This window comes from Carcharhinus amblyrhynchos, chromosome 11 (genome assembly GCF_965287045.1).
Source record: "Carcharhinus amblyrhynchos chromosome 11, sCarAmb.v2.hapA, whole genome shotgun sequence".
Lineage (NCBI taxonomy): Eukaryota > Metazoa > Chordata > Chondrichthyes > Carcharhiniformes > Carcharhinidae > Carcharhinus > Carcharhinus amblyrhynchos.
In genome coordinates this window covers 33,949,332-33,963,499 of record NC_137334.1, presented here as the reverse complement: position 1 = coordinate 33,963,499, position 14,168 = coordinate 33,949,332, and the positions used below count along the sequence as shown (strand labels likewise).

Sequence of the window (14,168 nt, the reverse complement as noted above, 5' to 3'; positions counted from 1 at the left end):
TGATATTTCCCTGAGGGATATGAAAGCTTTGCTGACTTTCGAATGTTTGAGTTATTTTAAAAGGGAGCTCTAAGATTGCAGTTGATTGATAGCTTAAAGAAGTTATTATAGGATTAGGGTCATGTATAGAAGTATGTTTGATCTGACAAGAGATTAACCACTGAAATTTAAATTCTTTAATGTTTTCATGCATGGGTGTTTTTTTCACTGTTAGGGACCAGATCAGAAACTCCAAGGTAAATTATGAAGTTAGCCTAGACCCCAACTTCTACTTTTGATTTTGGCATGAGGATGAGTGTTTCACTCCAGGTATGATTCAACTGATGCACTAAGAAACTTTTATCAAACAAACTTTATTAGTTAGAAACAGTTAGAATATAACAAAAAGAAATGGCATAGCTTTTACCAATTTAAAAACTTAAGCACAACAGTTTACAATTCTTAATAGCTAGCTACCTCTACAATTCCAATTGTAAAACAGCATCCCACAGCTATAAATCCTTCCTTCAGAACTAGTTAGCACCAAAAATCAATATGCACACGTGGATATTGATTTCCAGCCTTTTAACACATCTGCACATAGATCCAGACAGAAATTTCTGGAGAAGGATATATCCTCAAATAGCAGAACTTCAGAGAAATAAACCTAGACTTGGGCAGATTTGAGTCTCCTGACTTCAGCGACTTAGAGCTACTTCTTCTTTCTACATCTCTCCTAAAAAGCAATTGGGCTTGATTTCTCTGTAAACCCAGCTGCACCCAGTCATATGTCCTTATCTGTCAATCAGCCTTATCAAGTCCTACTCTGCAAAATCCCAGGGGAAATCACCAAAATAGAAAAACAGTATTAAAACAAACATTATAGCAACAAGGAGCAATTATGCTGCTGCAGTAACAATATAGGGCTACCAGATATAGAACCAGTTAATAAAACAAACTACAATAGAAACAAGACAAAAGTAGATTTATTGAAGACACAATGTTATCAGTAATATTAGGTCTGTATAGTGAGAGCTATATTAATTTTTTACATCTTCACATTCACTATGGGCAATCAGAAGCAATCAGTGATTGACTGAATGGTTAGGGAGTTGGAATGCGGGGCATTAGGAAGTGGGATAATGAATGAATTGGCCTTGAGTTGGCAAGGGGCATATGAGGGGCCATGGGGAGTTCAGTGGTGAGGACTAGAGGGCTAAAATCTTCTAAAACAATTTGGATAAAGTCCTAGGGAAGCCAGGCTGACCTTCTAACAAGCCCTTCTTGCCATCTCTAAGGGGCTGCCTATGCTCTGCTTTTGAGGTTGGTGGGCTGACTCCATCCCACACCCATCAACCTGGAGTGAAAATCCCACTACTCAGTGCATTTCTACCTAAGCGGATCCAGTGCATTGGGAAATATCCAAATCAAATTCTCTGCTTTGGTAACCAAAATCTGGCCCTGGGTCCCTGACCCCGACAACCCTCTGGTGATTAAAAGCAATCGGTGTTTAACCAGCCCCCTTCCATCCTTCTAACGATTAACTATAAATCTCGGCCCTGTGGTCATTGTTGTCTCTGCTGAGGGAAATTAATCCATCCATTCTATCTAGACATCCCCTAATTTTTTACACTTAGATTAAATTTTCCTTCCTTCTCTCCTATTCCAAAGAAAATTAACCCAGCAATCCAGTCCAGGCAATATCTTTGTAAATGTCCACTGTACCTTCTCTAGTGCATACACATCCTTTCTGCCAAATAGTTATCTAGCTGAGATTGTCTTTGTATTATTTTTAAACCTGTAAGACGGGTGCAAGAAGGATCAGTTTCTACCCCTGTAATATGTGGACCTTCCCCAAAATTGAAGTAGATTGGATCTTAATTATATTACAGAAGGAACCCAGTTAATCAGCCTGAAGATTCAGAATATTGAACTCAGTCAGCACATGCTATAAGTCACACTGGCAGACTTGATTGATTCAACGCAACAAATCTATTCAGATTGCCTTATATTGGTGCATTACCCTAGTGTAAGTACAGCAAGATAGACTTAAACATAATGAGGATGATTCTCTGGCTCGATGCACTGCTGAATAGTGCAGTGACTGGCAGACATCAACAGGGTGGCCTGTGGCAGGACTTGAGACTGGTGTCTGGCCAATCACAAGTCTCCCAAGTAATGTTTTTATATGTAATCAGCCTTGTGCCGGAAATCAGTATGAGGCTGATTACCATACTGAGATTGCCATTTCAATATGATTAGCAAGCCCGGGACGGTAGTCTCCGGGCCCGCGAGTGTGTTCCCACTCATGCAGATCGCAACTGGTCTCCATCAATGAGGAACAGACTTGCTCACCCTGTTGGTGGGGATAGAGGCCATTGAAGCCCTCTCCCTATCCCTCAACCCCCGGGAGGTCGGGGCAAGGGGGTACTCCTTGGGCAATGCCAGCTTGGCACCCTGGCCCAATGAGCACTGGGCACTGCCCGGGGGATAGGGCCAGAGAGGCATAGGGCCTCCTGGTGTGTGGCGGGGGGGGCAGTCGATTGGTTGCGTGGGGGGTGGGGAGACCAGCAATGCACTCTGCAATGGGATCAGAGAGATTGGGAGGAAGGAGGCGATTGTGGCTAAACATGGGGAGGCTGGTGTGGTCGGGGGGAGAGAGCGGGGGGAGAGAGCAGGGGGAGATCGGGACCATTCAGCACACTGATACCGGCCTCTCCAGTGGGGTGAGGCCCCACCTTCCACTATCCAGCGTGATTCCCCTGAGGCATTCTATGGGGCACTGAGTGCCAGAAATCCATTCCTCTAAGTACGCCCAAATAACGTGTGGGAAATTCTCCCATTTTCCCGTCTGTTGGACACTTGGCTGGGATTCTCCCAAAAACAGCTAATATCCAGAATATCAATGGCAATGGACATGATGTAATTAAATATATTAATAGTAACCAAGGAAGTTCAGCACATCATTACGCTCCCACGATGATTTTCTTGTTGAGAATTTGATATTTTAATGTCCCTTTTAATTCTATATAATCTGATTAAACTTGATAGAAATTTGAGCTTGGAGGTTTCCATTAGCGCAATTGATTTCCCTGGGGGATTCATGCAAGCGAAAGCTGGGACACTGCAAATCTTTCGGACCTGTACTTTGTGCCAAAGTCCTGATCTGGTTGGCTGCCAGTGGTAAGCATTCTTGCACAGATGAGAACCCTTTACATTTCTATCAGTGGTGCTTCACACACGAGCCATCCCCGGGCTAGCCCACAGTACAAGTGGGAGGTCTAAGAGTCAGAATAATTTATCCAGAACATGAATATCCTAAATAAACCCCATAGCCAACGCAGCTGATACTGCGCACGCTTCAAGCTGGGCAGCCAACTAGCAAATGGTTCAAACCATTTTCAATTGTATAGAGTCAGTTGCAAAGGCAACAATTCTCACACATTAACATGACTGAATAATTTGGACAGAGCAATACTTACTTCTTTCTCCTTACTCATTGTAAAAGGCTCTTTTGTTTTTCAATAGCAAATGCTGAAGTCTGTGATAAAATGCAAAAATGCTGGGATACTCAGCAACTGGCATCTGTGGAGAGAGCAACAGTTAATATCTATTGATCTGAGTTGAGGCAGTAGTCAAGCAGTTTCAATCTGGTACTTGCACCTTATTATTGCCTTAATGATTAGATTCTGGATGGAACTCCTTACAATTAGGAAAGGTCACTAAATGGATGTTTGGTTACAACACTCATTTACCTCAAATGAGTTTAGAGCAATTGAATGTTTTTTTCAAGTTTATTCATGGGATGTGGGCATTGTTGGCTGGGCCAGTATTCACTGCCCATCAACTGAATGGCATGCAAAGCTATTTCAGAAGGCGTGCGGCTGATTACCATAATGAGATTGCCATTTCAATATGATTAGCGAGTCATTGTTGTGGAGCTGGATAGGCTAGATCAGGTAAGGATAGCAGATTTCCTTTAATTAGTGAACCAAATGGATTTTTATATCAAGCATCAATGGTTTCATCAGACTTTTTTAAATAAAAAATTCCAGACTTTTTACTGAATTTGAATTTCATCATCTGCCGTGATGGAGTTGTCCTGGATTTCTGAATTACTAGTCCAGTGACAATACCACTACGCCAACGCCACCTTACCAATAATGTGCACGCAGAAAGCATTTATCTTACTGAATGGTGGAGCAGGCTCGAGGGACCAAATGGCCTACTCCTGCTCCTGGTTCTTATACTCTTATTAATTCTGTACTGAACTAATGCACTTAAGTCTAAATGCTAATTTCAACAGTGTGATTAATGCGACTGAGGTCTAACAGATCTCATTCGCAGATCTCATTTGCACTCTGTCCACAGGTTGACCTCTGATCGTGTGTTGAGATTGTGCTGCATGTTCGATATGAAAAACAAACTGGTGCAAATTCAGTTTCTTGCCCTCAGAATTGAAAGTAGGCAATTGTATCCATTTTAATTTGGTGCGTGACTAACCTTCAATTTCCTCAACCAGGGTCATGACGGGCAGCCTGGTCCGAAAGGCTCAGATGGCAGCCCTGGTCCAGCAGGTAACTCTGGCCCGCCAGGTCCTGCAGGTCCAGGTGGTCCTCAGGGTCAACTGGTAAGTAAATATTCCTGCCTGAGTGACCATTAACAAAGTATTCATAATGCTGATCATTCCGTATGATTAACAAGGTCATCTATGCGCAGATCCACAAGAGATGGGTGAGATCCTAAATGAATATTTCTCATCCATATTTACTGTTGAGAAAAGCATGGGTGTTTGGAAACTTGGGGAAATAAATAGTGATGTCTTGAGGAGTGTACATATTACAGAGAAAGAGGTGCTGGAAGTCTTAAAGCACATCAAGGTAGATAAATCCCCAGGACCTGAAGAAGTGTATCCCAGGACATTTTGGGAGGCTAGGGAGGAAATTGCAGGTCCCGTAGCAGAGAAATTTGAATCATCAATAGTCATGGGTGAGGTGCCTGAAGATTGGAGGGTGGCAAATGTTATGCCTTTGTTTAAAAAGGTCTGCAGTGCAATGCTTGGGAACTAAAGCAGTGAGTCTCTTATCTGTGATGGGTAAGCTGTTGGAATGTATTTTGAGGATCTACAGGCATTTAGAGATACAAGGACTGATTAAGGACAGTCAGCATGACTTTGTGAGTGGAAGCTCATGCCTCACAAATTTGATTGAGTTTTTTGAAGGCATAACCAAGGAGTTAGATGCGGATAGTGCAGTTGATGTTGTTTACATGGAGTTTAGCAAGGCTTTTGACAAGGTACCGCATGGTATATTGAGGTAGCTAAATGGATACAAAACTGGCTTAATGACAGAAGCCAGAGGGTGGTTGTAGAGGGTTGTTTTTCAAATTGGAGGCCTGTGACCAGCGGTGTGCCTCAGGGATCGGTGCTGAGTCTACTGTTATTTGTCTTTTATATAAATGATTTGGATGAGAATGTAGGAGGCATGGTTAGTAAGTTTGCAAATGACACCAAGATTGGTGCACAGTGGACAGTGAAGAAAGTTACCTCCGATTGCAATGGGATCTTGATCAATTGGGCCAGTGGGCTGGCGAATGGTAGATAGAGTTTAATTTAGATAAATGCAAGGTGATGCATTTTGGTAGATTGAACCAGGGCAGGACTTATTCAGTTAATGGTAGGGCACTGGGGAGAGTTACAGAACAAAGAGATCTAGGGGTACATGTTCATAGCTCCTTGAAAGTGGACAGAGTGGTGAAGAAGGCATTCAGCATGCTTGGTTTCATCAGTCAGAACATTGAATACAGGGGTTGGGCTGTCTTGTTGAAGTTGTACAAGACATTGGTAAGGCCACACTTGGAATTTTGTGTACATTTCTGGTCACCCTATTATAAAAAGGATATTATTAAATTAGAAAGAGGGCAGTAGAGATTTACTAGAGTGCTACCGGGACTTGATGGATTGAGTTATAAGGAGAGGCTGGATAGACTGGGACTTTTTTCTCTGGAGCATAGAAGGCTGAGGAGTGATCTTATAGAGGTCTATAAAATAGTGAGAGGCACAGATCAGTTAGATAGTCAATACCTCTTCCCAAAATCTAATACTAGAGGCCATAGGTTTCAGGTGAGAGGGGAGAGATACAAAAGTGTCCAGAAGGGCAATTTTTTCACACAGAGGGTGGCCAGCATCTGAAACAAGCTGCCAGAGGTAGTAGTAGAGGTGGGTACAATTTTGTCTTTTAAAAAACATGTAGACAGTTACAATTGTAAGATGGGTATAGCGGGATATGGGCCAAATGCGGGCAATTGGGATTAGCTTAGAGGTTTTTAAAAAAAGGGCGGCATGGACAAGTTGGGCCGAAGGGCCTGTTTCCCTGCTGTAGACCTCTATGACTCTATGATCTTGTGTGTGCTTTGATTTCTGAAAAAATAGACTGTGGTAGCAAATTTTTTTGAAATTCAAATTTTTTTGAAATATTATAGGGCCCTCCTGGAATGAAAGGTGCAAAAGGTGAACGTGGATTACTAGGTCCTCCGGTAAGTATTGATAATATTACTGACATATTTATGAGCAAGCTACTATAGTTCACTTCATACGCAGATATTGCATTTATTTGATTTCCACAAGAATACAATGTCCATTTTATAACTTTGCTTCTCAGCATTACATGCACAAAGCGTTTAATATCCAAAGTTCAACTGAAAATTTTATGTAACATTCTTTTAACTCTTGTCATTTTTTAATACTGTGCCCTCCCTCAAACCCACACGCTGGAAAACTCTAGGTAGGTTGAATCATTCGTAAAGATGATTCTGTTCCTCTCCCTCAAAGAGCTGTTGAGGTTGGATCATATTAAAAGGTAAAAACTGAAACTACTGAATTTATGTTGGTATTAAGGTGTTCAGAACTAAAGTGGGATTCCTGATCTGTCATGACAGGAATCATCTGAAGCTCTCACTATAAATCCATGCTGACATGAAACTGATCATTGGGCCCCCTGCCAAATTCTACCCCTCACCTTCCACCCCCCCATTCCCACCATTGGTCCTGCATGAGTGAATTCTGCCCTATCATTCCACCAGATTCCACAGTCAGAATTGAATGTTCCCAAATAATTTGTTTTGATACATTGTTAATTATACAATGCAGAAGTGGATGGCACAGTGGTTAGCACCAGGGACCCAGGTTCAATTCCCAGCTTGGGTCCACCTATCTGTGCGGTGTCTGCATGTTCACCCCTGTGCCTGTGTAGGTTTCCTCCGGGTGTTCCAGTTTCCTCCCACAGTCTGAAAGACGTGGTGATTAGCTGCATTGGCCGTGCTAAATGCTCCCTCAGTGTACCCAAACAGGCGCCGGAGTGTGGCAAATAAGGGAGTTTCACAGTAACTTCATTGCTGTGTTAATGTAAGCCGATTTGTGACACAAAAAAGAATTAAAACTTATATTAAGCAGAAAGAAGTTCGCACCTAAATTCACTTATTTCAATAGCACCTCCCAACTCTACAACTGTGAAGGACAAGAGTTGCGACAATTTGGGAACAGGGTCACCTGAAATTTCCCCATCAAATCACACACCATCCAGACTAGGACACATACCCCCATTAGAACTGGGTCAGAATTCTACACTGTCCTGTATAAACCATGGTGTGAACCTTAGCATGACAAAGGCTGTAGCAATTGAAAAAAGAGTGCCCCCCACCCCCCCCACATCTCTTTAGGGTTAGTGGGGGTGGGAAATAAATTTCACTATGTTAGCATTGCACATGTCTCCAAACAAATCTTTTTCAATTCTTGGCTTCACATTCATTGTTTTGTAGAAAAATGTTTAGTCCCAAGGCTTTTTCCACCATATGGAGAAAAAGAACAATCACCACATATTGTTCGCATTAATTCCTTCATCTTCCATCTGATATCAAAACTGTTGATGAGTTAGATAATGGTCATTCATCTAAACACAAGAGTTAAGATTTCTGGTTTCTGGAAAGTGACTGAAAATTGCTTTAAAAAAGTCACAAATTCATGTCCTTTCTGCTTCCAAGAAAACATTTGGTAATTTTCCTAAACTTACAACTGTCTGAAGGATGTTTTTTACTTTGTGACTAATTTAATGAACCTTGAACCAAGAAACTTAACACTTTGCATTATTCATTAGAACTGGGGAAAGGTTTGCACAATTTCGCTTCCAGGCTCCAATGTCAAAGTTAAAATCAATTCAAAAATCAATGGTCATTTTACACATTAAGTGATTTTGAATGAAAATGGAATGTACAATTGCTTCCTGGCAGTATGTTGAAGGGGCCAGGTTCCTGGAGCATTTAATGTGGACTTCCTAACTACTCTTGGCCCATTTAAATTTACAGTTAAGTGACCCCTTTTATTATTTAGATGCATGAGTATCAAAGAACCAGCTAGTGACAAAAAAACAGAAGCATCAAGCTGCATTGACTGAATATTGCAATTTTCCTATTCATTTATGAGGTGTGGGTGTCGCTGGCTGGGCCAACATTTATTGCCTATCCCCAGTTGCCCTTCAGAAGGTAATGATGATCTGCCTTCTTGAACCGCTGCAGTCCTGGAGGTGTAGGTTCACCTACAGTGCTGTTAGGGAGGGAGTTCCAGGATTTTGACACTGAAAGAACTCTGATATATTTCCAACTTGGTGGGAGGGTGGGGTGGACCTCCACATGGTGGTGTTCCCATGTGTCTGCTATTCTTGTCCTTCAAGATGGTAGCGATCATGGGTTGGGATGTTCTGCCGAAGAAACCTTGGTGAGTTCCTGCAGTGCATCTTGATAGATGGTACACACTGCTGCCAGTGTCATTGGAGGGAGTGAATGTTTGTGGAAGGGGTACCAATGAAGTGGTTGCTTTTCCCTGAATAGGGTTGAGCTTCTTGAATGTTGTTAGAGTTGCAGTCATCTAGGCAAGTGGAGAGGATTCCACCACAATCCTAGCTCGTGACTTGTAGATAGTCGACAGGCTTTGGGGAGTTAGGAGGTGAGTTACCCACTGCAGCAGTCCTAGAGTTTGACTTGCTCTTGTAGCCACAGTATTTATATGCCTAGTTCTGTTCAGTTTCTGGTCAATGATAACCCCCAGGGTGATTATACTCCGGGTGTCAATGGTAGTAATGCCATTAAATGCCAAAGAACAATGGCTAAATCTGTCCTGTTGAAGACGGTCATGGCACTTGAGTGGTGTGAATGCTGCTTGCCACTTCTCAGTCCAAGTCTGGATATTGCCCAGGTCTTGCTGCTTTTGGACATGGACAGCTTCGCTATCTGAGGAGTTGCTGAACAATGTGCAATCATCAGCAAACATCCCTACTTCTGACTATGTGATGGAAGGAAGGTCATTGCTGTAAGAGCTGAAGATGGTTGGGGCCTCGGACAATCAGAGAGTCATAGAGGTTTACAGCATGTAAACAGGCCCTTCGGCCCAACTTGTCCATGCTGCCCTTTCTTTTTTAAAACCCCCAAGCTAATCCCAATTGCCCGCAATTGGCCCATATCACTCAATATCCATCTTGTAATTATCTAAATGCTTTTTAAAAGACAAAATTGTCTCCACCTCTGCTATTAAATCTGGCAGCTTGTTCCACACACTTACCACCTTCTGTGTGAAAAATTGCCCCTCTGGACACTTTTGTATCTCTCCCTTCTCACCTTAAATCTAAGCCCTCTAGTTTTAGACTCCCCTACCTTTGGACAAAGATATTGACTATCTAACTGATCTGTGCTCCTCATTATTCTACAGACCTCTAAGATCAGCCCTCAGCCTTCTATGTTCCAGAGAAAAAAGTCCCAATCTGTCCAGCCTCTCCTTATAACTCAATCCATCAAGTCCCAATAGCATCCTAGCAAATCTTTTCTGCAGTCTTTCTAGTTTAATAATATCCTTTCTATAATAGGGTGACTAGAATTGCACACAGTATTCCAAGTGTGGCCTTACCAATGCCTTGTACAACTTCAGTAAGATGTCCCAATTCCTGTATTCAACGTGCTGACCGATGAAACCAAGTTCGCTGAATGTTTTCTTCACCACTTTCAAGGAGCTACGAACATGTATCCCTAGATCTCTTTGTTCCGTAACTCTTCCTAACGCCCTACCATTGACTGAGTAAGTCCTGCCCTGGTTCAGTCTATCAAAATGCATTACCTCGCATTTGTCTAAATTAAATTCCATCTGCCATTTGTCAGCCCACTGGCCCAATTGATCAAGATCCCGTTGCAATTGGAGATAACTTTCTTCACTGTCCACTATGCCACCAATCATCTGCAAACTTACTAACCATGCTTCCTATATTCTCATCCAAATCATTAATATAAATGACAAATAACAGTGGACCCAGCACTGATCCCTGAGGCACACCACTGGTCACAGGTCTCCAGTTTGAAAAACAGTCCTCTACAACTGTCCTCTGGCTTCTGTCAAGAAGCTAATTTTGTATCCATTTAGATACCTCACCCTGGATCCCGTGGGCTTTAACTTTATGCAACAACCTATCATGTGATACTTTGTCAAAGGCCTTGCTAAAGTCCATGTAGACAACATTAATTGCACTGCCCTCATCTACCTACTTTGGTTACCCCTTTAAAAAACTCAATCAGATTTGTGAGAAATGATTTTCCACTCACAAAGCCATGCTGACTGTCCCTAATCAGTCCTTGCATCTCTAAATGCCTGTAGAATTCTGAAGAATCCTCTGAAGAACTCCTTCAGTGATGTCCTGAGCTGAGATAAATGACCTCCACCATTACAACCATCTTCCTTTGTGTCAGGTAGGACTCCAACCAGTCGAGGATCTTCCTCCTGATTCTCATTGACACCAGTTTTGCTTGGGCTCCTTAATGCCACAGTTCGTCAAAAGCTACCTTGATATCAAGGGCTGTCACTCTTATCTCAGATCTGGCATTCAGCCCTTTTGTCCATGTTTGAACCAAGGCTGCAATGAGGTCAGGAGCTGAGTGACCCTGGCAGAACCCAAACTGAGTGTCACCGAGCAGATTATTTATAGATGACTAACTGCTCTTGATATCCCTGTTGATGATGACCCTTTCCATCACTTTACTGATGATCGAGAATAAACCGATGGGGCGGTAATTGGCTGGGTTGGATTTGTCCTGTTTCTTATGTACAGGAAATATCTGGCTAATTTTTCACATTGCTGGGAAGATGCAGAATTGTAGATGTACAGGAAGAGCTTGGCTAGGAGCACAGTGTTCTGCAGCACAAATCTTAAGTATGATTGGTGGAATATCGTCGGGGCCCGGAGCCCTTGCAGTATGCAATGCCTTCAGGTATTTTTTGATATCATGTGGAGTGAATTAAATTGGTTGAAGCTGGGGGTCTTCAGAGGAAGCTGAGATGGATCATCCTTCTGACTGAAGATTGCTGCGCATACTTCAGCCTTACCTTTTGTACAGAAATGCCGGACTCCTCCGTCATTGAGGATGGAGATATTTTCGAGCCGCCTCCTCCAGTGAGTTGTCCACCACCATTCATGCTGAATGTGGAGGACTGCAGAGCTTAGATCTGATCCATTGGTTATGGAATTGTTTAGCTCTGCCTATTATTTGCTGCTTCTGCTGTTGGGCACACCGGTAGTCCCTTGTTGTAACTTCACCATGTTGACACCTCATTTTTAGATATGCCTGGTGCTGCTCCTGGCATACTCTCCTGCACTCTTTATTGAACAGGGTTGATTCCCTGCCTTGGTGATAATGGTAGAGTTGGGGATATGCCTGGCCATGAGGTTACAGCTTGTGACTGAGTACAGTTTTGTCACTGCTGATGTCCCATAGTGCCACCTGGATGCCCAGTCTTGAGTTGCTAGATGTTTTTGGAGTCTATCCCATTTGGTATGGTGGTAGTGCCACATAATATGATGGAGGATACCCTCAATGTGAAGACAGAACTATGTCTCTACAGGACTGTACGGTTGTCACTCCCACTGATACTATCATGGACAGATGATTCTGTGGCAGGCAAATTGGTGAGGATGAGGTGCCTCACACCTACTGCAGTCCCAGTTTGGCAGCTGTGTCCTTCAAGGATTCGACTAGCCCAGTCAGTAATGGTGCTACTGAGCCACTCTTAGTGATGAACATTGGAATCCCCTAACTAGAGTATATTTTGCACTCTTGCCACCCTCAATGCTTCCTTCAAGTGTTCAACATGGATGAATACTGATTCACCAGCCGAGGAGGTACGTTACGTGGTCACCAGCAGAAGGTTTCCTTCCCAATTTTAACTTGGTATCATGAGACATCATGGAGTTCAGAGTTGATGCTGAGAACACCCACACAACTCCCTTCTGACATTATACTAGTGTGAACAGCTCTGCTGGGTCTGTCCTGCCAGCGGGAGAGTCCATTTCCAGAAATGGTGATGACTGGAACATTATCGGTAAGATACAAATCTGTGAATATGGCTATGTAAGCTGTGCTTGATGAGACACTTCTCTCAATTTTGACACAAACCTCCAGATGATAGTAATGAAAAATTTAGGTCGACAGACTTGGGGTTGCCATTGTTGTTTCTGGTGCCTAGGGTGGTCCATCCTATTTCATTCCTTATTGGTATCTTTAGAGTGGTTGGTATGGTTGAGTGGCTTGATAGGCCATTTCAAAGGGCATTCAAGTTAACCAAATTGGTGTGGGTCTTGAGTTGCATGTAGGCTAGACTAGGTAAACTAGAGAAGGTTCCCTTCCCTAAAGGACATTAATGAACCATATGGGTTTTTATGACATTCAACAATGATTTCATTGTCATCATTAGATTTTCATTAGGCATTCATCACAATGATCCTTGAAAGGAACCTGTGATCATTTAAGGGAAGATAACACAGTTTAATCATATCTAAGGTCTTGGAAATGGGTATGAATTCACAAAATTGCTGGGATTATCAAATTTGTATATTACAAAGTCAGAACAGAATTCATCTGTTCCACAAAACTATCAATTTTATCATGCATTTAGGGAAGATCTAGATACTGTTCAAAAATGCTCCATCTAAAAGATTTGTCTATTCCTACAAGTCTTTTCTCGTGTTTCATGTTTAGATCAAAGGTGATGGAATTTGGTGTGAAATGAAGCAGTTATACTCTCTAATGCTATGTGTGATATTATAGTGGAAATCATACATCATCTCAGTGCAATCTGTTGCTATCTGCATCATCAATATAATGGCGGCACAGTGGTTAGCAGTGCCAGGGACCCGGGTTCAATTCCGGCTTCGGGTTACTGTCTGAGTGAAGTTTGCACATTCTCCCCGTGTCTGCGTGGGTTTTCTCCGGGTGCTCTGGTTTCCTCCCACAGTCCAAAGATGTTCAGGTTAGGTTGATTGGCCATGTTAAATTGACCCAGGTTAATTATGTGGGGTTATGGAAATAGGGCCTAGGTAGGATTGTGGTCAATGCAGACTCGATGGGCTGAATGACCACCTCCTGCACTGTAGGGACTCTATAATGTTCTGTTGTAATCCAAAACCATTTTTTTAAAATTTCACCATAACTGTAAGATCATGTTTATGATAAGTAAACTGTACTTTAGGTGAGAAGATTTGAGACTTGTCTAATTGAGATTGATTTCCTTTTTTAGGGTATTTCTGGTTTACCTGGTGCTCCAGGTCCAATTGGTGCAGTTGGACCAGCAGTAAGTAGTGTTTCTAGTCACACCTACTTCATTGTGAAGGAGTTTTCTTGTTACATTACCCTAGTTGTTATCTTTAGACGTTTAACATTTCTCTGAGCATAACTATAATCATTTTTATCTTTAAACATTTATTACCGAATACCATTATTTGGTTGAAAATTCTGAGCACGTTCCTCGATAGGTTTACAAGTAATCAAACCTTAATTATATATGGAACTGTGTTTTTCTTCCAGTTTCTCAGAGGGCTGATAGTTTATTAGCAACCTCTTGTTCCTCTTGTTTCTAATAACTCTTTGTTATTAGAGATAATAACAAAGAGGCGAAATCATTTAAATTTAGGGCAGCACAGTGGTTAGCACTGTTGCCTCACAGTGCCAAGGACGCAGGTTCAATTCCAATCTCAAATGACTGTCTGTGTGGAGTTTGCATGTTCTCCCTGTGTCCACGTGGGTTTCCTCTGGTTTTCCTGTTTCCTCCCACAGTCCAAAGATGTGCAGGTTAGGTCCATTGGCCATGCTAAATTGCTCCTTAATGT

General features: G+C 42.3%; 1 protein-coding gene across 1 annotated transcript in view; it reads left to right on the top strand.

Annotated features, from left to right (window-relative positions):
* Positions 1 to 14,168, top strand: part of LOC145349809 (uncharacterized) — a 113,832-nt gene that overhangs the window by 59,909 nt on the left and 39,755 nt on the right. Inside the window, exons 30-32 of the mRNA XM_080198353.1 lie at positions 4,502 to 4,609; positions 6,460 to 6,513; positions 13,580 to 13,633. Coding sequence (XP_080054479.1) covers positions 4,502 to 4,609; positions 6,460 to 6,513; positions 13,580 to 13,633 — 216 coding nt within the window. The remainder of the gene's footprint in view (positions 1 to 4,501; positions 4,610 to 6,459; positions 6,514 to 13,579; positions 13,634 to 14,168) is intronic.